The 27571-nt window shown below is 40.0% G+C and overlaps 6 protein-coding genes across 7 annotated transcripts; 5 read left to right on the top strand and 1 right to left on the bottom strand.

The window, feature by feature from the left end:
* The first annotated feature begins 8961 nt into the window (after window positions 1-8961).
* Window positions 8962-10266, top strand: LOC6031825 (CD63 antigen). Its single transcript, XM_001842476.2, has 5 exons — window positions 8962-9139; window positions 9204-9392; window positions 9452-9622; window positions 9685-9912; window positions 9967-10266. Exons 1-5 carry the CDS (start codon window positions 9044-9046, stop codon window positions 10117-10119), a joined length of 837 nt encoding a protein of 278 aa, XP_001842528.1. The 5' UTR covers window positions 8962-9043; the 3' UTR covers window positions 10120-10266.
* On the top strand, window positions 10266-11430 carry LOC6031826 (leukocyte surface antigen CD53). Its single transcript, XM_001842477.2, has 3 exons — window positions 10266-10541; window positions 10603-10791; window positions 10856-11430. Exons 1-3 carry the CDS (start codon window positions 10437-10439, stop codon window positions 11381-11383), a joined length of 822 nt encoding a protein of 273 aa, XP_001842529.2. The 5' UTR covers window positions 10266-10436; the 3' UTR covers window positions 11384-11430.
* Window positions 11431-11662: 232 nt separating this feature from the next.
* On the top strand, window positions 11663-13178 carry LOC6031827 (CD63 antigen). Of its 2 annotated transcripts, none has more exons than XM_038255363.1 (5): window positions 11663-11769; window positions 11838-11926; window positions 12115-12303; window positions 12361-12531; window positions 12593-13178. In XM_038255363.1, the coding sequence occupies exons 2-5, from the start codon at window positions 11846-11848 to the stop codon at window positions 13031-13033; spliced, it is 882 nt and encodes a 293-aa protein (XP_038111291.1). In that variant the 5' UTR covers window positions 11663-11769; window positions 11838-11845; the 3' UTR covers window positions 13034-13178. The 2 variants fall into 2 exon arrangements, with proteins under 2 accessions (XP_038111291.1, XP_038111292.1); XM_038255364.1 differs by having other exon boundaries at window positions 11832-11926.
* A 1745-nt stretch (window positions 13179-14923) lies between these two features.
* Window positions 14924-15700, top strand: LOC6031828 (NADH dehydrogenase [ubiquinone] 1 alpha subcomplex subunit 13). Its single transcript, XM_038255561.1, has 3 exons — window positions 14924-15021; window positions 15089-15190; window positions 15246-15700. The coding sequence occupies exons 2-3, from the start codon at window positions 15097-15099 to the stop codon at window positions 15602-15604; spliced, it is 453 nt and encodes a 150-aa protein (XP_038111489.1). The 5' UTR covers window positions 14924-15021; window positions 15089-15096; the 3' UTR covers window positions 15605-15700.
* On the bottom strand, window positions 15685-17471 carry LOC6031829. The gene is made up of 3 exons (XM_038255560.1): window positions 17314-17471; window positions 16266-17264; window positions 15685-16207 (listed from the first exon to the last, which is right to left on the bottom strand). Exons 1-3 carry the CDS (start codon window positions 17341-17343, stop codon window positions 15821-15823), a joined length of 1416 nt encoding a protein of 471 aa, XP_038111488.1. The 5' UTR covers window positions 17344-17471; the 3' UTR covers window positions 15685-15820.
* A 3302-nt stretch (window positions 17472-20773) lies between these two features.
* On the top strand, window positions 20774-22640 carry LOC6031830. The gene is made up of 3 exons (XM_038258308.1): window positions 20774-20896; window positions 20958-22076; window positions 22138-22640. Exons 1-3 carry the CDS (start codon window positions 20822-20824, stop codon window positions 22489-22491), a joined length of 1548 nt encoding a protein of 515 aa, XP_038114236.1. The 5' UTR covers window positions 20774-20821; the 3' UTR covers window positions 22492-22640.
* The last annotated feature ends 4931 nt before the right edge of the window (window positions 22641-27571 follow it).

The following is a 27571-nucleotide window of genomic DNA, read 5'->3' as shown; positions in this document are numbered from 1 at the left end:
TTTTGTGTTTCTGAAACCGCAATGAGTTAGCGGTATTCAAAACACAGGCAAAATATTGGTATGGACCTTCAAAAAACTAAATACTTTTGTATATACTTGTATATACTTCATGTTTTCAGATATTTCAAGGATTTCATGTATTTAATAAATTTCGAGTTTTGAAGTATTTCAAGTATTTCATGTATTTCAATTTCTATGATTTGAAGTATTCTAAATTGATCTTAATTATTTCAAGAATTCGGTCTTTTATGTATTTTGAGTGTTTCAAGCAGTTTTCATGTATTTGAAGAATTTCAAGGATTTCATGAACTTGAAGGATTTCAAGTACTTCATGTTTGGAGTTTTTACAGTCAAATGAACAAAATTTTATCTTTTTGGTGTATCTGAAACCGCATTGAGTCAGAGGTAGCAAAATTGGACCTTTAAAGAAACAATAGAAGTAAATAAATATGTTTTAAGTATTTCAAATACTTCATGTTTTCAAATTCTTCAAATATTTCAAATCGATTTTAAATATTTCAAGAGTGTTATAAGTACCGTCATCAGAGGTGACATTGGGTCTGGGGGTGAGATTGCATCATACAAATTTCGAAATTTTTGTCTGACCCAATGTCACCCCTGATGACGGTACATCAAGCATTTCAAGTTTTGGAGTATTGGGTTTTAAGTCTCATAAGTACTTTAAGTTTTTAAATTTTTCCAAGTTATCGAAGTAGGATTTCGAGGATTTAAAGTATTGCGAGAACCGAAAGTGTTTCTAGAATCAATAGTATTTCAGATTGATCTTAGATATTTCAAAAACTTGTAGTATTTTAAGTATTTCGAGTATTTCGAGTGTTTCAAGTATATGAAGAATTTCAAGTACTTCAAGTCTGGGGTTTTTTCAAGTCCAGTAAACACATTTTGTTTTTGGTGTTTCTGGAACCGCATTTAGTTAGTAGTATTCAAATACACAGCAAAATTTTGGTAATTGGACCTTTAAAAACTATAGAAGTAAAACAAGTATCAAACATTTCTAGTAATTCAAATACTTCAAATTTCTTGCAATTGAAAAACTTCGTGTTTTCGTGTATTTCAGGAATTTCAAGTTTTTCCAATATTAAATGTATTTCAAGTTATTCAATTAATTCGAGTATTTTGTTTTTTGAATTAATTTGAGTATTTTGTTTTTTGAATTAATTCGAGTATTTCGTTTTTTCAAGACCTTGAAGTGTTTCTATTAATTTAAGTAATTCATGTGATTCATGTAATTAATTCAAGTTGTTTAAGTCATTCAAGCATTTCATTATTTTCAAGGACTTTAAGTATTTCGAAATAATATAACATTTTTCGATTACTTTTATTTTTCATTTATTTCAATTATTTCAAAGATTCCAAGTATATTAAATTTTCAAGTTTCTATTATTTAAAGTCTTTTTGCTTTGTTTTTTGTTTTTTTTTTTTTGTTTTGTTATTATATTGAGCATTTTAGGTTTGTCGAGTATTTTGATCATATCAAGCATGATTTTTTTACGTGTTTCAGTGTTTTAAAAATATGTTAGTGATTTCGAATGTTTTAAATGTTGTTAAAGTATTTTAAGAATTGTTGACACGTCAAATACTTCGTGTTTAAATATTTTATCATGTATTCCAAGCTACAAAAATATTTCAACTGTTCAAGTAATCTTTGAAAATATTGTAAATATTGAAAGTACAATAAATAGTTTATGTATTTCAAGTACCATTTTATTCGGGTTTTAGAATGATTTTCACTTAATAAGAACACTTTTTAAATTTTAAACTGTTAACTGTTTTATGTTATTAAAGTGTTTGAAGAATCGAAAACATCGACAAATTTCTATTGTTCCAAGATTTCTTTTGTATATTCAGATGAGTTTCAATCATTATTATCACTTTCCGGTTTACATAAACTCCTTAAAATATGATGCTTTTATAATAATAACATTCGGTTTTGTAAATTTTATTCAAAAAAAGAAATTAATTTAAATCAGATATTTTATTTATTTAGAAACACTTAAAAAACTGGTATTTTTGTCAAATTTTTGCTCAAATAATTAAAGTATTTCATGTACTTGGTACTTGAAATACCTTAAAAATCTTAAATTATAAAAATTCTTAAAAAAAATTAAATAAAAAAACATGAACATAATTGAAGTGCTTGAAAATTAAAATAGTGTTAAGATGATTAAAATATTTGATAGACTCCAAATATTTTTAAAACTGGAATCACTTGAAAATGAATAACTTTAAAAACTTAATATAATAGAATCACGTGAAATACTTGAAATACTAGAAATATTTTAAATTTGGATGTGTACATCAAAGGTTACATACATGTATAAAACCAAAAAAAATCATATTACTGAAAATTTATTAAATCCTCTAAAAAATGATTTTCAATTACTCCTGAAACGTTTATAAAGATATTTCATGATTAAACTTAGTAAGAGACGATTAAATCTAAAAAAAAAATGGATTGAAATTATAGAAAAATTAAAATATTAACATTAATTGAATTACTTGAAATACATGACTTATTATTTAGTAAACTTGAAATGCTTGAAAAACACAAAATACTTGAAGTACAGGAAATATTTTAAATTCTTTATGAAATTAAAATAAATGAAAAAGATACTTGAAATATTTACTTCAACTACTTGAAACACTTGAAATACTACAAATATTAAAAATCAATTTGAAATACTTGAAATCCATGAAATAGTTACAAATGTTGAAATGATTGTGTACAAGAAACACTTGAAAACTTGATTTACTTGAAATGCTTAGAAAAAAATTTATACTTGAGATTCTTTAAACCCTTGAAATATTTGATGCACCGTGAGGGGGTGAGATTGGGTCATACAAATTTCTGCATTTTTGTATGAACCAATCTCACCCCTGATTGCGGTACTTATAATACTTGAAATGCTGGAAATACTTATTATACTTAAAATCCATGAAAACTGCAAAAACTTGAATTACGTGAAATCTTTAAAAACCTTCAAAAACTTGATACACTCGTATACCTGAAATACCTTAAATATAAAAATTACTCGTAATATTTAAAATCAATTTAACATACTTCAAACTATTGAAATGCTCAAAATGATTGAAATGAATAAAAATCTTAGAAAGGAATGATTCATTAGTTGAAAAGCGAAATGTGATTAATCTGTTAATTAATTGTTTGTTTGAAAGTAAAAACGGTATATTATGCAAATTATTAATCTAAATCGCTCCCAAAAGCCCATTGATTAAAAACTTTAATTTATCCATCGCTGATGTAACATTACTAGTGTGGGTAGTGGTGCTGCTTGAAACATAACTTAGCCATCGATAGCGGAACAGGGCGGTTGGTGGTGGTGTTGGTGCAAGAGATTACTCTCATTTGATCGAGTATATTCTTCGGAGAGCTCTCAAATATAATTTTTGTCGAGGAGAATCTTTTCAAAAAGTTGTATGTATTTTAAAACAGATCAAACATACGCCGTTTTGAAAAAGTTGCTTGGAAACTTGGAGGGTGGAGGGTAAAGATCCGTTTAAAATATCTGGAGGGTGGGAAGTTGGAGGGTAACTAAACCGCGCTGAGTTAAAACTACAAATGTTTACAGTACATGGTTACTGAAAATCGCACTTTTGAGAGTTCAGAAATCGCACTTTTGACAGTTCGCTTAAACGAACTAAAAAAAGTGTGATTTGCGAACTCGAAAAATGGTAAAAATCGCCAAAAAACGAGTTCAGTTAAGCGAACTCTCAAAAGTGCGATTTTGGACTTAGCGAAAATTTTGAAATTCGTTGAAACGTTTCGTCTTGAATATTTATTGTTAGTTAGTTTTTGCGCTCCGGAGCTTCGGGATGATTTTCGGGTGAGTAAAAAGGACGGATTTTCATGGTGCAAAGGACGGTTTAGTGGACAAGAATGCAAGAGGAATCCGTCCGCCGGTGGACGGATTGCCTTCCAATGTTTGCGAAAAGGTTCCGGCCACCGGTGAACGGATTACGGCACAAGGTTTTGCAAGAGGAATCCGTCCGCCGGTGGACGGATTGCCTGCCAATGTTTGGCGAAAAGGTGGACGGAACACTGGACAAAGTTTTACAAGAGGAATCCGTCCACCGGAGGACGGGTTGCCTACCAATTTTTGGCGAAAAGGTTCTGTCCTCCGGTGGACGGATTACTGGAAAAAAAATGCAAGAAGAATCCGTCCGCCGGGGAAGGATTGCCTGCCAAAGTTGACGAGAAGATACGGTCCACCGGTGGACGGAATATTGGAAAGTGTTTTGCAAGAGAAATCTGTCCGCCGGTGGACGGATTACGGTACAAGGTTTTGCAAGAGGAATCCGTCCGCCGGTGGACGGATTGCCTGCCAATGTTTGGCGAAAAGGTGGACGGAACGCTGGACAAAATTTTGCAAGAGGAATCCGTCCACCGGAGGACGGGTTGCCTACCAATTTTTGGCGAAAAGGTTCTGTCCTCTGGTGGACGGATTACTGGAAAAAAATGCAAGAGGAATCCGTCCGCCGGGGAAGGATTGCCTGCCAAAGTTGACGAGAAGATACGGTCCACCGGTGGACGGAATATTGGAAAGTGTTTTGCAAGAGAAATCCGTCCGCCGGTGGACGGATTGCCTGCCAATGTTGGCGAAAAGGTGGACGGAATACTGGACAAAGTTTTGCAAGAGGAATCCGTCCGCCGGTGGACGGATTGCCTGCCAATGTTGACTGGAAAGTTCGGTCCACGGGTGGACGGAATACTACACAAGATTTTGCAAAAGGAATCTGTCCACCGGTGGACGGATTGGCTGCCAATGTAGGCGAAAAGGTTCGGTCCACCGGTGGACGGATTACTGGACAAGGTTTTGCAAGAGAAATCCGTCCACCGGTGGACAGATTGCCTGCCAATGTTTGGCGAGAAGGTGGACGGAACACTGGACAAAATTTTGCAAGAGGAATGCCTGCCAATTTTTGGCGAAAAGGTTCTGTCCTCCGGTGGACGGATTACTGGACAAGGTTTTGCAAGAGGAATCCGTTCACCAGTGGACGGATTGCCTACCAATGTTGGCGAAAAGATTCGGACCACCGGTGGACGGATTACTGGACAAGGTTTGCAAGATTCGGATTCGTCCGCCGGAGCACAACAATGTTTTCCAAGAGTAATCTTGGTTATGTTTGCAAGAGGAACTTTTATTCTCAAGGATGATTTTTTTTTCGTAATTTTTGCAGATGGAACCGGTCTACCTACACCAAAATGGACACCGCGCCGCCGTCAGGTTTCCGGTCTGTAATTACTCCCGCTCGGTGAATGCCAGCCTACGCCGAGATGCTGGTATCCTACTACATTGCCAAACAGTCGACCCACTGCGGCCAGCGTCCCTGCAGTTGACCCCGCCGCCGTTGCGCCGTCAACCGACGCCCTTCAATCCCGCCGCGGCGATAATTCCTGGTGGTGCGTCCAGAAGATCTGAGAAGGGCCTTTCAGAGATTCGCGCTTTCTTTAACGGAGACCGCGCCAGTCAAGTACGACCGGCAGGGCGCGAAACACGAGGAGTTTGCGGAACTTTTTCCGGGACACTGGCGTGGCGGACCGGTTCGAGGAGTTTCCGATGCTGCGAGATAAGATCCTGCGGACAACAAATTGATCTCCAGCAACTTTTGCGATGTTGACCACACGATGACGACGGAACGGATGAGAAGATCAGGACGAGACCATTTCAACTTGGAACGTGATGGACACGGACCAGTCGTTCTTCTGGTAGTTCGACTCGAAGGTGTCAAAGGTATGTCCCAAAGATTCGGCTAAGCATCAAACTTCATCTAACTCAACCTTTTTTCAGATAACTCAGCTTGGCAACTAGTAACGTGCTACAGACGTATGTAGCCCAAACGGCGGGTTCGGTCGTTGTCAGCGACACCGGCCGAAGGCGCATTTAATTGAGAACACGGTTCCGGCATCTCCGGGAAGGCCGAGACACGCCATAGAAATCCGTCCTCCGGAGGATCAGTTTCTCATGCCAACATGTTTGGAGGTGGAATCTGACCAAAGTTGAGAACAGTTTTGCTCGGTCTTGAGCCTGTACCCTCGTCGAATACGAACTTGGTCGCTCTCAATCCGGTACGACCTGGTCTAGGCTGTATTAACTGATCTTAAAGATATGCTTTATTCTTCTTTTAGGCGATCCACGACCTGACGGCCTTAACCCGGGACGCTCGTTGAAATCATTCACCATCTGCGAATTCGGACTTGGTCGCCTTCAACCCGGTACGACCTATTATGTTCTGTATGAACTAATCTACATCTTGTTTTGTGGTTCTTCTAGGCAATCCACGATCTGCGATAGATTCCGCCAACATCCTGTGATATACCTCGTGCGCGATCAACCCTGATCCGGTACGCTCGTCAAATTCCATCTCAATCTGCGGTAGATCTCGTGCGCAGTTGGACAAGATGATGTCCGGGGACGGCGATGTCATCAACAGTCACCAACGATGGCGTAACCATTTTGAAGCTGATAGATGTAGATCACGAGATCGGCAAGCTGATGGTGCAGCTCTCGCAGTCACAGGACTGCGAGATCGGAGACCGGGGAATTAATCCAATTCGTATTGCCGATGGGTTGAGCTGGCGGCGCAGTGCGTGATCAAACATATGGACTCGATCGCAAGTCCGTTTCCGATTTCTTTAGACAACAAAGAACCGCTGATCCATTTGGCGATGACGGCTCGTAAGATTGTGAACAAGTGCCACAGGACAATGGCGGAGATTGCCGTGGATGCGGTGCTGACCGTGGTGGATTTGGTAAAGCGATGACCATCAGACCGGAACTCGCCTGTTGTCGTCATCGTGCTTCCGGCCTTTGTCACCGAACCCAACATTCTCAGCGGGGACAAGCAATCCTGTCCGGAGCAGTATTCAAAGTAGGCGACTAACATTAACTCCACAATCCATACCTTTTGTAATAAATTTCCGAGTTTATAGTATATTTTATCAATAAAAAAAAGCATTGCGTTGTTTATTTCTTTTAAACATTAACTGTTATTATTTCAATCTCGAAAGAAAAACCAAAAAGCGCCCAAAGATAGGCAACCTCTAAACCTGTGAAATATTTCCGCATGCTCGAACTCGGCAAATCATGAAAATCATGATTTTACCAGTTCGACCCACTTTACCAAAAAAAGTGTTATCCGAGTTGAACTTCAAATATCATGATAATTACCATTTTTTTGGTTTTATTTGGTAAGCGTGTAGTCGAGCTCGTACTTGTGTCAAACGCGTTTGACCTGAAATTCCCTTGCCCTTTTGTCACACTTACATCAACTTTCAGGGTGTGTCAAGGTAGCACGACAATATTAAAACTTCTTTCACATGAAAGGCGACAAAAATTCACGTTTTTTGCATTTTTTTTCGGTTTTTATTGAATATCTCAGGATTGAAATCGATTTTTGAGGATCTGTGAAGGCCAAAAGGTGCACAAAATGGCGTTCTTAACTCAATTTGGCCCAAAATGGACGTGCGACAAGTTAGCACAACAGCAACGATTTCTAAAAACTTTTTTTGATTTTAATGCAAAAAAAGAAAAAATGAGTCCTAAAATAAAGCATGGATTTGTGATACAATTTCACAACGATAAAGCTTATTTTTCTGAGTACAATGATCCTTTGTACGACCGTAAAAGATTTAAAATGGATTTTTTAATCAATTTTGACAAATTAACTTCGCGGACCTTCTTGACAGAAAAGGTTCTACTTGACAGCTCGCTCCAAGGGAACCATAGTTGGAACTTGTGTTTTTCAGCACACGTCATATTTATTCAAACCGACGAACCTCATTAGATAAATGCTGAAAAATGTGGAGAAACTCGAGAAAAGGTCAGGTAAGCTTACTGAACTATTTTGTTCAGATATCTTGTTTTGCAACTTGTTGCATAAATAATTATAAAAAAAAATAATACCTCTGGCAAGACATCGTAGACTCCGAGAATTTGGTAATAAAATTTGCAGTTTTTTTTAAGAGTCCGATCTAGAGTCCAATCAACAAATTTCTTTTTAGCTTTTGGGTGTTTTTGAAACTGCCTTCTGTCGCTAAGGGACCATCCATAAACCACGTGGACATTTTTTTGGTAATCTCGACCCCCTCCTGGACAATTGTCCATACAAAAATCTTTTTGTATGGAGCGTGGACAATCGCTATACCACCCCCAAGTGTCCACGTGGTTTATGGATGGTCCCTAACTGGGCTGAACGAAAAATTATGAGGGGACCACCAATGCAAAATATTTTTCTAATGAAAGATTAAAATTAAAGTTACTCAATATAATGCTCACTTTTCATATTTCTTTAATTGAGACATTTATTTAATTTCATATAAATGTTAAAAGAAGAAAACACAAACCAAGTATACAAGTGTTTCATTGAACAAAATGATCCTTCTGAACACGAGAAAAAATCTCATCTTATGATTTAATCTTGAAATAAACTATAAATGACCGTGCTACAGCCGTATCGTTCTCTAATTACTTATCATTTTTATCAACACCCTCATCACAAGCAAACCTCGTATGCAAAGTTCCAATGTTGGGCTTCGTTATCCGCCAGCAATCTCGCTGTGTATCCGCACGAGGGACTATTGCATCGCACTTGAAAAAGTTGAAAAATGCTCTCGCGTACACCCAAAACAAGCAGTTCTGGCATTCACTGCTTGTTTGCTAGTATAATTATATTTCATTTTGACTGGTCTTCAGACTTCCCTTCTTCACGTGTACAACAAAGCTCGCCCGATAATATCATCACCTGGGTGCTGATATTAAATGTATTTCGCTAAACTTTTTCTACCAACAAGACCTGCATGTGCGTTTCGCCGACGCGTCGTGATCTCTGATAACACATATCTAGGCCCCTGTCCTATACCTAGCTGCTGCTGCTTTTCGGTGTAATCTTGACATTATTTTTTTTTTTTGTCAACAAGCTCGACGGCTTTTGCCGAACCCCGCGATATCTCACACACGGTAGCCGGCACTGGTGTAGGTTGGTTGTCTTTTTTTCCAGGATCATGATGGCGTACGAGACGAAGCTCGAGTTTCGGACCGGAAATTGGTCCCTCAAGTGGATCAAGTTCTTCCTGTTCATGACGAACCTGATGTTTGTGGTAGGTGGTTGCATGAAGTGGGTGGTTATCGTGGTTGAAGCATTTGTAATTAATTCTTTTGCAGTTTACCGGAGTGCTGGTGATTGCGACAGGAGTTGCCGTCGAATCGGTGTACAAAAATTTCACCAGCTTCGTCGATGAGCAATTCTATTCGCCAACGCTGATGTTTATCGCCGTGGGAGTGATAACGCTGGCGATTGCAACGTTCGGATTTATTGGCACGTTTAGGGAAAGTGCACTGCTGATCAATATCGTGAGTGATGAGGAACGGGTGAAGATTTTCTGGTGGAAATTTTAAATTTTGAATTTCAGTACTGTGGAATACTGACGGTGGTATTCTTGCTTGAAGTTACGGCGACCTCGGTCGGAATCTATCATCGTCGCGAGGTAGACGGTATTCTTATGCAAACCCTGAACAGTTCGCTACAGCGTTACCCGTGGAACAGTAACTTGCAAGAATCGGTTGATTTCATGCAGATTGAGGTGAGTTTAGTGGACACAACGTGACACAAGTTGCTACCTTTCACACTCTCCACGACAATTAGTTGGAGTGTTGCGGTGTAACGAGGTATCAGGATTGGGAGGATGTCTTCGCGGTGGTCGATCTGGACAGTGGGAACCTACAAGCCGAACTACCAGCTTCTTGCTGCCAACTCTACCAGGATGGCGCATGTGTGCCGTTTCAAACTGGATGCTACCAAAGGATGAATGCACTGCTTCGACACTGTCTGAAAACCGTCATCAGTGGACTATTGCTCGTTGCCTTCGTTCAGGTTCGTAATGTAGTGAAGTCAAAGTTATTTGAAAAATTAACCCATTTTCCACAGATTTCCGCGGCGATGTTCTCCTTCATTCTTGGCAAGCGGATAAGACTGATCAAAACCAGATGTTCGCTGGATCGGTCCAAGTATCAAGAGACAATATGTTCGTTCGACTATCGACGTTTGAACGAGATTTCGAATGAAAAACCAAAGATCTAAGCTTTCAACGTTTTTCGGAGTAGCAATCCGGATCGCGTTACCCAAAGTTTACTGCGAAATTATATCCAGCAAACCACCAACGCTATCTCAGCGCCCGTATATCTTATCACTTATTTAGATTAAGATTATAATTACGATGTCAAAATATCCATCGAAAATCAATTTGCTGCCGTAGTGATATCACACCCTGCTCACTCCATCAAATTTCAACCGAACCCCTTTGCTTTACTGCTGCGGATCAGCATTTGCCCAAGATAGCTTCGGACTGCCGTCAGAGCAAAGTTTTCGCTCAGCGTTGTTCATGTCACAGCTGCGAGATGACCGAAAGCCTGGAACCTGTCCAACCTGCAAATCAAGTGATCTCGAGGAAGGCACTCTCCATCGTCAAGTATCTAGTGCTGCTGGTGACTGGAATGTGTGTGGTAGGACTGAAATCCCTTATCCGGTGTTGTGTCGAGTTGAAAATATACTTTTCATATGTAGGTTATGGAAGTGATCCAAGTTGTTCTCGGTGCTAGTGCAGGCCATCTGTTTGGAGAGTTTGATCTTTTCATAGATGATCATTTTATTTCGCTAACCCAGTTCTTGGTAGCCACTGGTATCGTTACGGTGATACTTGTTCTAGTCGGTTGTGTTGGTATTATTCTGGAAAATATCTCAATTATAACTGTGGTAAGTAGAATTAGAAGAATTTCGCTTTTCGCTGTTAAGAAATGATTTTTGTATGTATTTGCAGTACATCGCACTGTTTGTGACGATGGTAATTTTGGAAACCATTGTGGCCATCGCATCCTACTCGATGGCAAATCGAGTTGATAGCATGTTGCGCGTTAACCTGAACTACGCCTTTAACCGTTATCACGGTGACTTGAGTGTTCAACGCTCCGTTGATCACATGCAGCAAAGGGTGGAATGCTGTGGTTTTAAGGGGTATCAGGATTGGTACAATTGGATGATACCGGAAACTGACGACAGCCCAGTGCCAGTATCGTGCTTTTCGCTGACACATCTCCATGAGCCCTTCCAGGGCGGCTGCTTCAGCCTAATGAACCAGCTGATTGGATACGTGGTCAATTTAATGTCATCAGGGACGACAATTGTGATCATATTTCAAGTAATTTGTATCATCAGCGCAGTTGTACTCGTAATCAAACTGAAAAGCTTCAAAAAACATCGAGTTGCACAAGCTTCTTCGAGAACTGATGTTTACAATAACGATGCATTCAATCTTGAACCAATTTTAGAAGAAAAGGTCAGATACTGAGTTCCAACTAGCTGGAACTTACCAAATAATACTCTCTCAATAAAACATCCACCATGGATTTATAATAATATATGATAATTCAATAACATCCGAAATTTCGAAACCTCAAAGAAAACGAATTTCTAGCAATTGTAAATCCCCCTTTCTAGTCCTGCAACATGGCACCAGAACTAAACCCACCTACACTGTCACCATCGTACCCTCTTATCACAAGTGAAGCGCTGCTCTTGACTATATCTGTTACAAATAACACTGCGGCTTGATAAGATATCGTGCAAAAGGGTACAGTTAACGTACGGACAACCACTGTTCAGTTGACGGTCGTTCAGATCGCTGTTGTTTTTCACTCTTTGCTTGGTTTTTTATTTCTTGGGAAATTGCGCCAGGTATTTTACAACTCTTTATCCAGTGGAATAGTATCGTACACGATTCAAGGAACAGCTTCAAGGAACAGCTTCAACCATGGCGAACGAACGGAGTGATCTCAACACGGGGATGCGCTGCGTCAAGTACATGATCTTCGTCATCAATTTCATGTTTCTGGTAAGTTCGGACAGCGCCATGAATGAATCAGAGCCACAGTAAAAATAGGTTGTCTCGGCAAAGGATGATGCGATCGATCCAGCTTATCTTATCTGATAAGAGGTTTGCTCGCGAGAATTGCCTTTGTGTTGACACCTCGTCTAGGCTGTGTTAGTTTGTCCAACATACTAAATTGATCGAATTTTTAGCTCACAGCGATCCTGCTGGTCACCGTTGGGTCCGCGATCGGAACCATCTTTGGAGACTTTGACACGTTCATCGATTCGCACTTTTCCTCGCCGGCCCAGCTGCTGGTGGCGATCGGCTTCATCATGATGTTCGTGTCAATCTTTGGCTGCGTCGGCGCCGTACGCGAAAGCACCGCCATGATCAACATCGTAAGGACTGCCCAAACTGGTTATGAACTTGTACCCTAAAACCACGTCAATTTTCAGTACGGTGTCCTGCTGGCGCTGGTATTCGTTCTGGAAGTGGCGGCAGCCATTTCGGCATTCGCGCTGCGCGGACAGGTGACGGAAATGGTGCGACGCACCATCAACCAATCCATGGTCAGCTACAACTCGAACCACTACGTTGCCAAGTCGGTGGACTTTATGCAGAGTGCGGTAAGTGTATTTATTGTCTCTCATTCCATGCTCAATTTATTAAACCGCATTTGCTTTAAAGTTGGAATGCTGCGGCGTCGAGAGCTACCAAGACTGGCGATTCTTCCTGGAAAATGACACGTTTGCGACCAACGGCACGGACACTGCACCGCTGGTCGTTCCGGACTCGTGCTGCCAAAAGCCAACGTTTGGCGAGATGTGCCAACCGTTCGAGTACGGCTGCCTCTCACGCATGGAATGGGTGGTATCCCAAAGCGCCGCGTTGGTTGCAACTGGAGCTACCACGGTGGCGTTCGTCCAGATTCTCGGCAGTATCTGTGCCTTTATGCTGGCCCGTACCATTCGCCGTACCAAGTCACTGCGGGCCGCTCGGCGCTGGCAGCTGCAGCAGAGCCTGGGCATCATGACCAAGCCACACAATCCGTCCTACACGCAGATGGAAAAGTCCGAGAAGAACGCCGACGAGGAGATGTACTTGCCCAATAGTCCGAGCGTAAACTGAGGATGCAAAAACGGTGACTTGGAATTTCAACAGGTATTGTTAATGACAAGGAACGGGAGGTTTTACATGTGATTAATATAAATATTTGATCTATTCTCAGCAGAAGTATTATGTGAAATAAAAAGAACTTTCTGAAACATAGAAACTAAAGTCATTCTCTTACTATCTTTCGACACTACCAATGCATCAAGTTTTGAAAAGGGATTTTATAAATGATAGAAACCCACACACATTTTTGTTGCTTTCCTCAACTTGCTGAGGAAAGGCTAGCGAGAAATTAAAAGTGAGAGTGTGTGCGTGCAACATGGAGTTAAACTTTTCGAAGTGCCATGGAAACCTTCACAGCAACTGCACAGAATGTTTAACTCCATGTTGCACACACTCTCACTTCGTCAGTGGTTTCAGGTTGCAGTGTTATGCGGTATCCACACTTCTGAAGGAACCGATCAAGAAAAAAATCAAATGGGCAGCAGCGACAGCGCAAGCAAGTCAGAGAGGGTGAAGAAAAGCCCCAAGAAATCGCTCCCTCTCCTTTGTTCTGCTGTTCGTAAAGCTTTTTCTTGACCCCTTTCCTTCCGAGCTGCATACTAGCCTTTAAAGAGTTCAACTAGTACGAAATTCTCTAAATGCCAAGAAAAAAATATTTCTAGAGTTTTTTTTTGGAAAAGTTCCTATAAGCTATTGTGTTCCATATGTTTATAGGACCTAATCAAAAAAATCTCTACATTTGCAGGTTTTAAAATCACGCTTTACATTTCGAAAGGGCCTTAATTAAAGCATTTGACCCTATTGAAATGTAAGTCGTGATCCTGAAAACATTTTTTTAAACCGCTCCGAATCATTTTTTTTAAACCGAAGCGGTCACTCTAGCGTACGACTTCGGAGGTTAGCTGGACACTGGGGCTTTCTTTTTCTTTTCTTGCCCTTCGAGGTACTTTTTCCGTGCGGCACATCCACACCAATTCGTCTTATGGCTTTCACCACAGTTCACGCACTTGAAGTGTGCGTTGTGCTGCTGGGCGTTTTCCACCTGCTGATCTTTCCGCGGAAGACACCCAGTTAACTCAATCGGAATTCTGAAACGGAATTCAATTCGAGTAGTTTACGTATTCCGTTTCAAACGCAACAACCAATTTTGCTGTATTTTGCTCTTAACTTTTTACAAAATTGAAATTTGTTTTTATCTCTCACATTGACTCAAAGCATTTTTCGAGACGAGATTTGTCTGACCACGCCTTCCGTCGGATGGGGAAGTAAATGTTGACCCCGGTCTAACCTAAAGGTGTTAGGTCGATAGCTCGGTCCAGGTGTAGGAGTCGTCTCCCTGGGTCCTGCCTCGGTGGAGTCGCTGGCAGGCAGTTGGACTCACAATCCAGTTCGAATCCCGGGGTGGATGGAAGCTAAGGTGTAAAAATAGGTTTGCAATTGCCTAAAAAATCTAGCTTTCGGACACTTTCGTTTCGAGTAGGAATCTCGCAATCGAGAACGCAAAGGCAATGCTGTAGAGCGAATAATATGGAATACCCGATTCGAGTGGTAGTTTGACAGTTCGCTCCATAAGCGGTTTACGCACTTCGGAAGGAACCGGTCAAGAAAAAAATCAAATGGACAGCAGCGGCAGCGCAAGCAAGTCAGAGAGGGTTAAGAAAAGCCCCAAGAAATCACTCCCTCTCCTTTGTTCTGCCGTTCGTAAAGCTGTTTCTTGACCCCTTTTCTTCCGATCTGCATACTAGCCTATAAGGAATACATTGCTTACTACCAATCGCGTCGGTTACTCCATTTGATTTTTTGTTTTGATTGATTCAAAGCGATTTAATCATAAGGAGCCCCATGCAACCCAACGTGGATGTTGTGCAACAGTTTTCCCAAATGTTGCATTAATCAACCGGTTCGTCCGATCCCATCGTCGAACCGGTTCAATTCTTGACAGTTCAGTTCATTTTCACAAACTGTCACTCGCCGATTTGTTCTGGTTACGAGTGGAAAAGGTTCGGTTCGATTTTCGCGATAAACAGTGAAATTTCCGCTAATTTCGGCCTCGTTTGCTCGTTCCAGATCCAACGATGAGTGCCCCGGCCAAGCTGCAGGACATGCCCCCGCGGGGTGGCTACCAGAGCATCCCGTTTGCTCGCGTTCCGGCCAAAAAGTACTTTAAAGGTTGGTTATGTCACCATTTGTTTTGATTTTGCGTTGACCACCAACTCTTTCCCAGGTTGGCAGCTGATTGCGGCGTACGCCGGTTTCACCACCGTTGGCCTGTCGCTGTACTATCTGAACTGCAAGGAGAACCACCGGAACGAGGTGGAGATGCGCGGTGCCCGGAACGTGATTTACGCGCTGCTGCTGGCTGAACGCGACCGCGAATATCTGAAGCAGCTGCGGCGAAACCGCGACGAGGAGGCCGCCCTCATGAAGGACGTCAAGGGCTGGGAGGTGGGCACCTGGTACGGTGAGCCCGTGTTCAAGACGCTGCCCAAGGACAAGCTGGTCGATCCGACCTTTGAGGAGTTTTACGTGCACTCGGCCAGCAAGGACCGGGCCAACCGCAAGAACGTCAAGATGTGGGCGTAAAGCGGTACTGCTTTGGGGGAATGGTTTCTCACGTGCAAGCCGCTTCTGGTTTAGTTGGGAAAGAATGTAAAATAAATAGGTACGATGAGGTAAACTATATCACTATATTTTTCATTCCGAATCTCCCCCACCGAGCGCTCCTCCTCCCAGAAAGATGACAACATACTTGAACATTACAACGCATATAACGCCAAGAAACAAGTAGTAACACCGCCCTCAGGAGGAGGGCACTCCTCCGGCGTCTCGTCTCCGTCCCGAGCACGTATCGTACAGTGACTCTACGTGGCAATCGTAGTACGAAACGCGACAGCGCGGTAACCGGCGCCTCAGAGCTTGCTCTTCGGAAAAGTTTTCCGCAATCTCGAACGCCTCGGCCGGTTGTCGCAGGTAGCCATAGTCCAGGAAGAGCTCACGCAGTTCGGGGAAGGTCGCGGCAAGATGCTGGGCTGCCCGCCCGTCGATTGGGCTGCTTACCAGTCGGATCTTTTGAAGTTGGTTTCGGCACAGGGACCAGTCCACATTGTCCAGGAACATTCGCACGAGTTGGAGGATTTTCAGCGCGGGAAGTTTGTTGATGTGAGCGATACAGGACTCTGTGAGAAACTTTGAAGATAGTTCAATAATAAGAAACAGTTAAATTAATGTGATTTGAAGTAATTACCCTTCCAAATTGACCTCCACTCAAGCCAAACGACAATCGTTGAAGTTTCTGGTACTTGTTGCAAATCGGTTCGAACATCTGAGGAGTCGATTCTTCTTTTGAAATGTAGCTCATGTTTAGCAAATTTGGGAAATCTGGTAAAATTACGTCGTTTTCTTCTCCAGGGTAAAAGCTAAACTCAGTGACAGTATCCGAGGCAAAACTGGTACTTGGCACCGTGCCCTCTTCAAACGTACATCCAATAAGGTGCAGTGTTTTGAGTTGCTTCATTCCGGCTATGGCTCTCTTCCATGCTACAAATTTGGTTGTGGTGTCGAGCAATCTCAGATCGGTTAGCGAGGTCAGCACGTTAAACTGACTCGACTCAAAGACGGCATGTTCTAGCTGCACCTTTTTCAACGCAATCATTTTCTCAAAAACTTGACCAAAGTCCCTGCTGCATTGGTACAACCCATTGAAATGGAAGGAGTTAATCTCAGCGAAAGTACCAGCATTCGGCAAAGTTATAACCCTGCTTTCATCACTCTGATGTATTGAAATGCTCTTCAAACCAGCAAAATCCACATCGAACTTCCAACTCCCACTCAGCGTAACTCTCTCAAGGTTACCATTCGCAAGAGACAAAGTAGCACCACCTTCAGATTTGCACTCAACTTCCAAACTAACCAACCGACTCATCAAACTCAAACACTCCTCCAAAACCCACTTCATCTCCAGATCCCTCCCAATCACAGTCAAATGCTGCACAGGCGATTCCAGCAGCAAACGTTTCCCCAAAGCCACTTTCTCCTCGTCCAACCCGCGACAATCGACCTGAACTCGGCGACATCGCTGAACCGGTAAGCTGGGCTGCGACGGTCCCTTAGTGGAGCTCATGCGAAGAACCAGCTGCTGCTGGCACAGCTTTGGTCCAAACACCAGATCGTGCCACTGTCTGGATACGGTGGCTAACGCAAGTCGTTCGCGGAATGTTAGGAAGTCCAGGATCATCGAAATGACCTGCAAGGATTAGTGTTATCGACGTCTATTGGGAAGATTATAATAATACCTCTGGTGGCAAAACTGGAATTTCACTCATTCTTTACGGAAATCTTTGAGCCCCTATCAAACACAAGTCCAGAACTGAGTTGGACACGGCCCAACTAGTGACTCAGGTTTGTTTTGTTGTTTGTATCGGTGTGAACTGCACAAGCAGGCAGTGCACTCTATGACAGTTCATATCGAATACAGATGCACAGTGCTGGTTCAATTATCCGGCAAATTTTCAATAAAGATCTATCTTATGACAGAGAATCACTTGTGCTTAATTTCAGAATAAAAAAAATGTTTTTAATAGCTACTTCCCATTTTTTCTACGAAATTTTCAATTCACTATTTGATGAAAGCTAAAAAATGCAGTCGATTGTTTGCAGCGGGGCCGCGTGGTTGTATCATCAATGGTCGAAAGGCACTCCGCCGAATTAGTTAAAAGCTTAAATCGACGGCATCATTTCAAAACGCATCATGTAAATTGTGACGCTTTCTGGATTATTGCATATTTTAAAGGTAGCTTTCCTTTCCACCATAAAATAGCAAATGTTCCTTCAGTAAAGTTTGTTTAATATCCTTTTGCAAAAGGCGCCATGTACATTTCAAGAGTTTATTTTGAAAAGGTCCTTTAAACATATGAAAGACAATGGGACCTTTAAAAAAACTCTAGATTTGGCGAAGAAAAGCGAGTTATAACAAAACTTTCCCTCCAATGACAGCAGGGTGATATAGACGTGTGTGATTACAAAACGAGTCATGTTTATTTTTCTAAAACAATTTTTAACTTTAATAAAGTTTTATTGAATATGGATAAAAGATGCTTTCTTTTGCTTTTATGTTAAAATGTGAATTGAAAAATGATGCTAAACTTTCGAAGTCATAACCCCAAGATTGAAAGACACCAACATAGTTATGAAAATCATCATTAAACAATGATTGTCATTAAGAAGGTCAATGATTGCTTAACAAAATTATATTAATTTTGAGACACATTTGACTTAGATCAAAAAATCCTTCAGCACCTTCAAGAAGGGTATAACCAGCATATGCTGATCCATTTTGGTGCAGAAATTCGTTAAATAGAACTTAATACAGAGCCGGCTTCACCTTATGTGTGGGCCAAAATTGAATTGTTTTTTTTTCAGCTTGCTCTTTTTATATATGAGACATTTATGCGAACATGAGCAGATTAATGTTTAAAATAAATTGAGCTTCTAAATTCTAAACAAACCAATAAAAAAATTATAAAAAAAGAAATAAGTATTTATGAGCAAAACACATTTTTTAAATTATTTTAAGTAAACTATCTAGCTATAGGGGCAGGGGGGCAGAATGCCCAACCCAAGTAACCACAAGCACTTAATTGAAGTATTTATTCAGTACTAAATCAGCACTCGAATGCTTTGAAGTAGTAAATAAGCTTTGCGAATGCCTCAAAGTACCAAAACTTTGCAGCATTACAACTGGCATTAAATCACCATTTACGACCTTGAAAATGTGCTTCAAAGCATTTGATGTTTATCAACAAAGTAACCCATCCACACGGGAAACATTTCAGCCAGTCACGCTGTTATTGACTTTTATCCTTCTCCCGTTATACTGTTCCAATAAGCGTGCGGGCTAAGGCGCATTTCCCCCAGTGTGTAACAGTTTTATTTTTGCGTGAACTGGGTTCAATTCCCGCTGACTGAAGTGTTTTTTGTTTATTTTTTTTTGTAGAAAACTGCAGCCTGTAATTAAGTCAAATTTTTCAAAACATATTCCCATAGCACAAAGGACATTATCAAAAGTTCTCTGGTAAATTGAATGACTTTTCTCGCAAGCAAAAAGCTGCTTTCCGGAAGTCTGATACACTTTGTGAAATTTTGCCAACCTTGGACCAAGCACTCTTCGGAAAAGCAGTTCCCGTTAGCCGTTAGCCAGTGCTTGTCCCTTTTAAACCGTAATTAATTGTAATGCACTTGCCTGGTTGGCCGCAATTTGCTGAGTGATAATCGATAATTTCCGTCCAACGAAATCACAACGGAAACTCGAAACAGCAGAAAGAAAGTCTTAATTAATGTTCGATGCATCAACCACATCGATAAAAACTTTCAAAACAAACACTCAATTCCGAATACATCAGTTGGCTGGCGCGCATCCTGGAAATCGACGAGAAAAATTTAAGAATAGCATCAAAGTGTCACACTCACACATGAAACGCAACAGGAGAAAAAAAAAACAAAGGAGGCCCACCACCAAGTGTGTTCTTTTTTTTCCCCCAGCCTTGACGTCGATAAAGCAGTTTGTTTTTGTTCGAGCTTTCGGCGAGGCATTAAATCGGCATCACTGTGCGCCACTTGAAATATTTCTCAAGCGAAAAGTGCTGATTAAATGTTTTGAAGCATTATTTGCTGGTATTAAATGCCAATATAATGCTGATTTAATGCTGCTATTTAGTGCTTCGCGGTTACTTGGGTAACGTCACGTCCCTATGGGAAACAGCCTAGCTCCTGTGGTCTAATGGTTACAGGTTTCGCTTAATGAGCGGAAGGTCGTGGTTTCAAACCCACATGGCTCGGCACATCCTTTCCCCTGTACTCTTCACATGTATAAAGACCAACTGTTCTCTGTATAATTGCCCTGCAGAGCTCCACGGCCCGATCGCAAAAAGTGCTTTGAAGGGACGAGTCTTTCAGAAACCAGAATTTAAGGGCTAGCTGGGTATAAGTAAACGTAAAATGTGCACTTCGGTTCTAGCGATACATTTGGACAGTACAGAGTGGAAAAGGCAGAGCCAAAGAGGATTGAAAACCTCTTCGGCGGCGAAGTTACGGCAGTGGATCGCTCGACACACTCGCTCAACAATAGCGTGTGTGCGTGTCCCATCTGCCTAATAACAGAAGAAGCCTTTGTGATTCTATAAATAGAATTGCAAGTCCGCAATAGGGACGTGGCGTTACATCGTGCTGCCATCTGGTTTTTTTAAGTGCAAGAGTGGAAAAGTGCTGAGTCATCGTCTAAAAATAGACGGCGTCCTATCTCGCCCAGCAAAATGAAGTCGATAAAGTAGTCGGTTTCGATGCGAAAAAGTGGAAAACGTGGTCTAAAAATAGCGACGGCATCGAACAAAAAAAAAAAAAAAGGGAAACATACTTGACCGCAATGTCAAGCTCATATAAGCGTTTATCCTTTCCATTCTTCATCGGTCTGTTAGCCGAGCGGGCTAAGGCGCCAGTCCTAACTGTTGATGTTGGTTTTGATTCCCGTCGGATGCAACTTTTTTGTTCGTGTTTACAAAAAATGTACATGCACTGTGTATAGGTATGTGTCTTTTTTGACGAGGGTGATGTGCATGCTTTTGCTGCGGCCAACTTGAAATTTTCCTTGGCCGGATTCTTACAAATGCACACTCTACATAAACATAAACCGCCAAGATAAACCAAAGCTATATGTACTCCCCAAACCCCTGCTAATTTATCTCGATTCACGATAGTTGACAACAGTTACCATGCGCAGCATCGTGCACGTCACGTTTCTAACAAAACATGAGTCATACACAAGTAGAGCCGCGGACGGGCATGATCTTAAAAATGAGTGAATATCCTGTTTTACCACCAGAGGTAACCAGTTTCCCTTAGTGCCTTAGTATTAAAGTAATGATAACTTCCGTACCGTCTACAGGTTATTGAACTGATCCTGGAATTCCTTCCGCTTAGAGAACGGCTAGCTACCGCTGCTGTATGCAAACAGTGGTACGATTTGGTTTTCGGAACCAAGTTTTGCCGTCAGCGGCTGGTTTTACGCGTGGAACCCGGCAATAATCTGGTGCAACTTCAGCAGAACAACAGCTTACTCCTCGAACGATGTCGCGCGATGCACCTGCAGCTCAACGGAATAGACGACGAGGGTATCGTTTTGCTCAAGGACTTACTGATGGCGAACGCTACGATGTTGCGATTGTCGGTTGTTGGGAGTACTCGGGAGTTGAAATCAATCTTGGAAGATACGCTTCCGGGGTTGGACCAGTTGATCGGGTTGGAAATACAAATACGGGTGGAACAAAGCCCGGAGCCGGAAGAAGTCACTTCAGGTGAACTCGGGGAGGTTCCTTCAGAAAATGAAGAAGACCGTGTTCTAAACATGATAAGCGATTGTGGCGGAGCTTCAACATTCATAACAACATTGAACCTAGCCAATAGTAGCATTAAGTATCTTGCACTAAAAGATACAAATTGTGATCAAACGTATATCGATGGAAACTTTCCGTCATTGACAAATGTTTCAATGCGTAATAGTGTTCTTTGTTCGGCGTCCGATGATGCATTCGATTTTGAAGAGTTGAGTTTATCACATTTTGATGGTAGCACGGAAAGCGACGACGAACCAGTTTCCGACGAAATGGCTCACTTGAAAAAACTTTGCCTCGCAAACACTAGCATCGATTCAAGAATGTTAAGATTTTTGGCACTAACCGAGCTACGTTTGGTCGAAACAAAAACAGTTTTCGCATCGTTACGAGATTCGATATCTGCGATGAAGCAGCTTCTAAAGTGGGAACTGATTGATGTTACGTTTCAAGAAGACACGCTGCCAAACACAAGTTTCACCTCGGACAGTATTACCAACTATAAATTTTACTGTGCAAAAGATTACACAGTTCAAGTGGACTTTCCCAACTTGGAATGCCTTTCCTACATTTCTACCTCACAAGTTGCGCCCAAAATGTTTGAACAGATTTGGATCAACCACCGGAAACTTCAACGATTGTCGTTCGGTGTCTGCGAAGGACAAATTGGCAAAGTAACTACTTCAAATCATATGAGCTGTAAACCTTGAACTAATCATTAAACTATCTTTCAAGTTCCTCACGAAGTCATCCATCGCCCACATCAACAACCTTCCCACGCTTAAAATCCTCCAACTCGTTCGAATGTCACTGGACAGCGCAGACTGGTCCCAGTGCCGCCACCGTAACCAACTTCAAAAGATCAGACTCGTTGGCTGCCCAATCGATGGCCGTGGCGCCCAACAACTTGCCGCGACCTTCCCCGAACTGCGTGAACTGTTTCTGGACCATTGCCACCTGCGACAACCGACCGACGCGTTCGAAATTGCGGAAAACTTTTCGGAACAGCAAGCCCTGAGGCGTCGGTTGGAACGTTGCCGCGTTTCGTACTACGATTGTCACGTGGAAGATTCGCTAGGTTCCTGTTGAAATGAGTACCTACACTGGAAGCAATGTTCACTGATCAATTCTCTACAAAATCGGTCTTTTTTCTTTAATTTAATTTTCTGTATTTTTTAATCCGGCTGAAATTTTTTTTGATGCCTTTGTTATGCTCAAAGAAGCCATTTTGCATTATTAGTTTGTCCATATAATTTTCCATACAAATTTGGCAGCTGTCCATACAAATATGATATTAATCGATTTGGAGTCTTAGGCAAAGTTGTAGGTATGGATAAGGACTACACCGGACTACACTAAATAAAATGATACCGTAAAACGGGGTGACTTTGATAGCCGGGGTGACTTTGATAGGTTTGAGATTTTTCCGCAAAATGAAGAGTACAAATAAATTACATACGGAATGGTTTGGAATCATACTGACCGGGGTAGAGAAGTGTCCAAAGAACCTGAAGAGAAACTTTTCATAAAATTTTAAAAAGTTTAAATAGTTAGTTAACTATAACTAAGAAAATGTTGATGAAAGGCATTATTTAACACTTATCAAATTGTCATGATTTTCTCAATGAACATTATTTTGAATCGGAAAACGGGATGCATTTTTGGATTCTTTGGACAATTTTCCACTAGGGGAAGGTTGAAAAAGTTTGTAAAAAATTAATAATATGTGTTTTTGAAACACAAGTAATAAAAAATCTCCAAAATTATAGGCAATTTCAGTTAAACAAATTTCATGTAAAATGTGAAAACTTGTGATTCGTGCTTTGAATTTAGTATAAAATGCAATATAGATCGATAATTTCATAAACAAAACTAGTTTGAACGAATTTAATGAAAAAAATCCAATATTTTAACAATTTTATCTGAAATTTATATGTATTTTGATAAAAAGCTTATACACTTAGTTTCGTTTTACGGAGCAAGGTGGGGGACGCGGCCTCAAGTCAGTCCAAGTCCGGTTTCTTGTGGAAAATAGGGTAGTGGCCGAACTAGTATTGCATACCAAATGAACACAACCGGAAGATATAGAGGATCAGGAGGGGGAAGGTGAAAGAAAATTAGTGTAGGTGTGAGTAGTAAGAACTTGGATGACTTAAGCAGTTACGTTAATCTAAGTTTAACACTGAATAAAGGAAATCTGAAATTATGATTTAAGGTAAAAAGGCCCGGAAGAAATTGAATTATTAGTTAATTAAATAAGAAAATGTAAATAATCGGAGATTTATACAAAGGACACCTATGATGTATTTCAAATTTAAAGGAAATTAAAAAAAACTGGAAACCGAAAGATGAAAACAAACTTGTCTATGGAATATAAATCTTGATGCATTTTTTTCTGGGCCCCGTCCTGTCGCGTCTGTCAGTAGTCTCATCGTACATTACAACTAGAAGCAGATGTGCAAATGAAATAGTACACTTCGACCAGTTTAACCATTGATTAAAGTCCAATCTATTATTTACGGAAAACAAACATTTATCAACAACCTAAACTAAACTTTCTGAAAGAAACTTGAATCTCAAACTCCCAAATGCCAAACATTCCTTTACCTTGTTTTTAACCCAATAAACATAACTGAACAGTTCATACTTTACAAGTTGAACACTCGTTGTTAAGACGACTATTTCCGTAGTAACAGTTCAATAGGGCGAATCTGCATTTGTAAACAAGCAGTCTATCCCCTCTTACTTGACGTGAACTGTCACTTGAGCGAAAGGGATAGACTGTCTGTCCACAAATGCAGACGCGCTCCATTGAACTGTTATTACGGATTTCGTGCCTTCCATTTCATTAGGGCACAGAAGCTCTGCAAACAAGAGTGTATCCCTATCATACATTATGTAAACTGTCATTTGAGTGAGAGAGATGCATCCCTGTTCACAAAAACCATGTGTCCCTTTGAAATGTTAGGCTCCATTTGATCGTCAAAACTCCAGTGGATCCTCGATTCGCAACAATGGTCGATACAACCATAATCCGAAAACCGTTAGTTCAACAGATTAACGAATTTTGTCCGATATCATTTCATTACTGATTGATCGAGACTCTATGGATTTTTTTGACTATTCCGAATGGTTAGCATACCACATAAATTGAAATCAGAGATTCTGAAAGCATTACTTAACTCACTTACACACAGATGGAGTCTGGAACTATTAAACAACCTAAAGTTACAAAAAATACTAACTATTCTGAGTGCCTTGCAACAAAACTAATTTATCAAAATACCAAATCCTAAATCCACTTTGAAAAAAACGAAAAAAATCACAATGCCTAGAAGAGGCCTCTCTTACTGTTTTGTGTAAGCGTTGCTGTGCTTTATGAATTTCTACCTAAGCTAACGACGTATCAAAAAGATTAAAACCTGTTCAAAGCAGATTTTACAAACAAGAATATTGAGATGCAAATAAAAAAAATCAATATCTTGCAATTTTACATAGTACAATAGTTGTGATTTCTATCAACACAAGTATATAAATATAAAATAAATGTGTGATATATATCAACATCGGAAACCATCTCCAGGGATAAAAAGCTTATACACTTAGTTAACTTAATATAAACATTGATTTTCTTTCTTTAAAACTATATCAGCAACCTTAGTGATGGTACATTTGACGTAAAAATAAAGTTTGAATACCTTAAATCTGATTTTAACAAGAAAATCTATGACTATCAAAGTCACCCCATAATTTAAACTAAGAATTTTTAGCGTAACTATTTTTCCAAACACTATTGAAAAAACTTTTTTTTTAAATAGTGCATGGACTTTGTGTGGCTTACCCCAGTACATGTTTTAAAAATAATAATCTTGAGAAAAAACCTTAACAGTTGAAAAATATTCCAAAAACAAATTGAAATCCTATCAAAGTCACCCCGGTTTACGGTACATGGAAATTTTTTTTGATGCTTTTTAATCACTTTTTGTCACTAAAACTTGATTAGCAAAAAAAAATCAAAAAAGCGTCATATTGAATGTTTAGCCCTTTTGAAATGTTAGTCTTGATTGAAAAAAAATGCAAATATTGTTTTCGAAAAGATCGGCAAAATTCTATGAATGTTTCATCTTTAACATTGAAAATCGGGCCATTAGTTGCTGAGATAACGACATTGGGACCATCCATAAACCACGTGGACACTTTTTTGGGGATCTCGGATCCCCCCCCCCCCATTTCGTGGATAAATGTCTAAACAAAAAAAAACTTGTTTGTATCGAGCGTGGACAATCACCAAAACCAAATCAAGTTTTAATGACAGAAAGGGAAATTAAAAATCACAAAAAAATACCGTGTATCATTTTTTGTTCAGTGTACCCCTTATCTATATCTACATTTTGCCGAAGGCACCAAATTGATCAAAAGATACAGTTTTTTTAATTTTCATATATCATTTTTGTATGGACACAGCTGTCAAACTTGTATGGAAAAATTTATGGACAAACTAATAATGCAAAGTGGCTTCTTTGGGCATACCGAAGGCACCAAAAAAGTTTCAGCCGGATTAAAAAATACAAAAAAAAACCAATGACCTCTGAGAATTGCTCCACTACTTATTGGTTTGAATCTATTCTAGATAAATATGACAAAAAGATGTATTTTTGAACCACTCAGGGAGCGTTTTTTATTACCTAATGATAAATGATATGGTTTTCGGTTAAATAGTTTTCAATTTTTTGACCACCCTTTAGCTATGACCACCCTAGTAGCCAAACAAACAAAAAACGGGTACCATTAGTTTGGCCAAGGAACTGACGGGACATCCCGGCCAAAATTTCCAGGACTTTTGTCAAAGCCATCGAACAAAATTATGAAATCAAGGAAAATAAAATAACTAATAGTTTTATTCAAAAAAAATGCAATAAATTGAAAAAAAATACTTTTTAAATTAAAGAGCTTATACTTACAATTCAGATAATCAAAAGAATAATAATAATTATAATTAGTCAGTTGATGTTACTGATTGAATTCGACCTTTGCAAATCTGTTATGAAGTTCATGTTCCTTGACTTAGGGAAACAAACATAAAAATTTAAATTACAAGCCATGGTTTTAACAAATGAATGAAAAAGGTGTTTTAAATTACATTACAGTCCAGACTCGATTATGTGAAGGCCTCGGAAAAATTTCACTTCGGATAATCGAATCACAAAAAAAAATCCGTTGTCTCATTTTTGATTGGCCCATAAACTACATTAACACTGGAACGCCCAACGCATGTCCAACTTACACGGACGCCCAAGCCTCCCAAAAAAGGTGGAACGGTAACTTCAACTCGCTAGTTCTCGGGCATTACTCAACCAATCGGGACGATTCTTGTTTCCAGTGATTTGTAAGAAAGTCTAGATGATCCCAAAATTTTGCAGAACTTGATTTGAACAAATCTGTAACTTCAGCGACCGAAACCATCGTTCCACCTTTTTTAAAATGACGGCCTCTGCGATTTTTTTTACACGCGAAAAAAAAATGTTGGAACGATGTTTTTGATCGCAAAAATTACAGATTTGATCAAATCAAGTTCTGCAAAGTTCTAGAATCATCTAACAAATCACTGGAAAGAAGAATCATCTTGATTGGTTGAGTTATGCCCGAGAAACAATGAGTTGAAGTTACCGTTCCAACTTTTTTGGAGCCTTGGGCGTTGGAATGTTAAAGCCAAGATGGTATGTAAATGTTTTTTTTTTCAATTTAATAGGCAGTCAACATGTCAAATTTGACTAAAATGTGGTCACAGAGTTCGAATTTGATGTTCAAGTAAGAAAATAAAAAATACGATTTTTTTTATTCATGATTCGATTATCCGAAGCCCCATACGAACCTTCAGATAATCGAACTTCGGATAATCGAAACATCAGGATAATCGATGCTAAATATGATTATCAACGCAGAATAAATGTATTGTTTTCAGTTGATTAGACTTCTATTTCCTCTAAAATTTGAAGATGCTCTGATTTTTCGTGTCGATTTTGAAAGACGACATAAGCTTTGAAAATTATTTGCACCGGTCGAAATGCAAAAAAATAATAAATATATAAACTCTGTTGTGGAAGATAAACAAATAAAAAATATATATGGCTTTCTCAACTCTATTTCCAAGCAGTCCAATTTCTTTTTC

The sequence above is a fragment of the Culex quinquefasciatus genome, chromosome 2 (assembly GCF_015732765.1).
Source record: "Culex quinquefasciatus strain JHB chromosome 2, VPISU_Cqui_1.0_pri_paternal, whole genome shotgun sequence".
Classification (NCBI taxonomy): domain Eukaryota; kingdom Metazoa; phylum Arthropoda; class Insecta; order Diptera; family Culicidae; genus Culex; species Culex quinquefasciatus.
Note: the sequence above shows the minus strand (reverse complement) of the source record. Positions and strands in the feature narration are given on the sequence as shown.

Coding starts and splice junctions, on each gene's coding strand:
- LOC6031828 (XM_038255561.1), top strand. CDS start 15,097: ATGAGTGCCCCGGCCAAGCTGCAGGACATGCCCCCGCGGGGTGGCTAC. Junction 15,191..15,245: donor GGCCAAAAAGTACTTTAAAG/GTTGGTTATGTC, acceptor ACTCTTTCCCAG/GTTGGCAGCTGATTGCGGCG.
- LOC6031829 (XM_038255560.1), bottom strand. CDS start 17,343: ATGAGTGAAATTCCAGTTTTGCCACCAGAG. Junction 17,265..17,313: donor TTCCAGTTTTGCCACCAGAG/GTATTATTATAA, acceptor TAATCCTTGCAG/GTCATTTCGATGATCCTGGA. Junction 16,208..16,265: donor GTGGAGGTCAATTTGGAAGG/GTAATTACTTCA, acceptor CTATCTTCAAAG/TTTCTCACAGAGTCCTGTAT.
- LOC6031827 (XM_038255363.1), top strand. CDS start 11,846: ATGGCGAACGAACGGAGTGATCTCAACACGGGGATGCGCTGCGTCAAG. Junction 11,927..12,114: donor TCATCAATTTCATGTTTCTG/GTAAGTTCGGAC, acceptor TCGAATTTTTAG/CTCACAGCGATCCTGCTGGT. Junction 12,532..12,592: donor TGGACTTTATGCAGAGTGCG/GTAAGTGTATTT, acceptor TTTGCTTTAAAG/TTGGAATGCTGCGGCGTCGA.
- LOC6031826 (XM_001842477.2), top strand. CDS start 10,437: ATGACCGAAAGCCTGGAACCTGTCCAACCTGCAAATCAAGTGATCTCG. Junction 10,542..10,602: donor TGGTGACTGGAATGTGTGTG/GTAGGACTGAAA, acceptor TTTCATATGTAG/GTTATGGAAGTGATCCAAGT. Junction 10,792..10,855: donor ATATCTCAATTATAACTGTG/GTAAGTAGAATT, acceptor ATGTATTTGCAG/TACATCGCACTGTTTGTGAC.
- LOC6031825 (XM_001842476.2), top strand. CDS start 9,044: ATGATGGCGTACGAGACGAAGCTCGAGTTTCGGACCGGAAATTGGTCC. Junction 9,393..9,451: donor GTGCACTGCTGATCAATATC/GTGAGTGATGAG, acceptor TTTGAATTTCAG/TACTGTGGAATACTGACGGT. Junction 9,913..9,966: donor TGCTCGTTGCCTTCGTTCAG/GTTCGTAATGTA, acceptor CATTTTCCACAG/ATTTCCGCGGCGATGTTCTC.
- LOC6031830 (XM_038258308.1), top strand. CDS start 20,822: ATGAGTCATACACAAGTAGAGCCGCGGACGGGCATGATCTTAAAAATG. Junction 20,897..20,957: donor ATCCTGTTTTACCACCAGAG/GTAACCAGTTTC, acceptor TACCGTCTACAG/GTTATTGAACTGATCCTGGA. Junction 22,077..22,137: donor GCGAAGGACAAATTGGCAAA/GTAACTACTTCA, acceptor CTATCTTTCAAG/TTCCTCACGAAGTCATCCAT.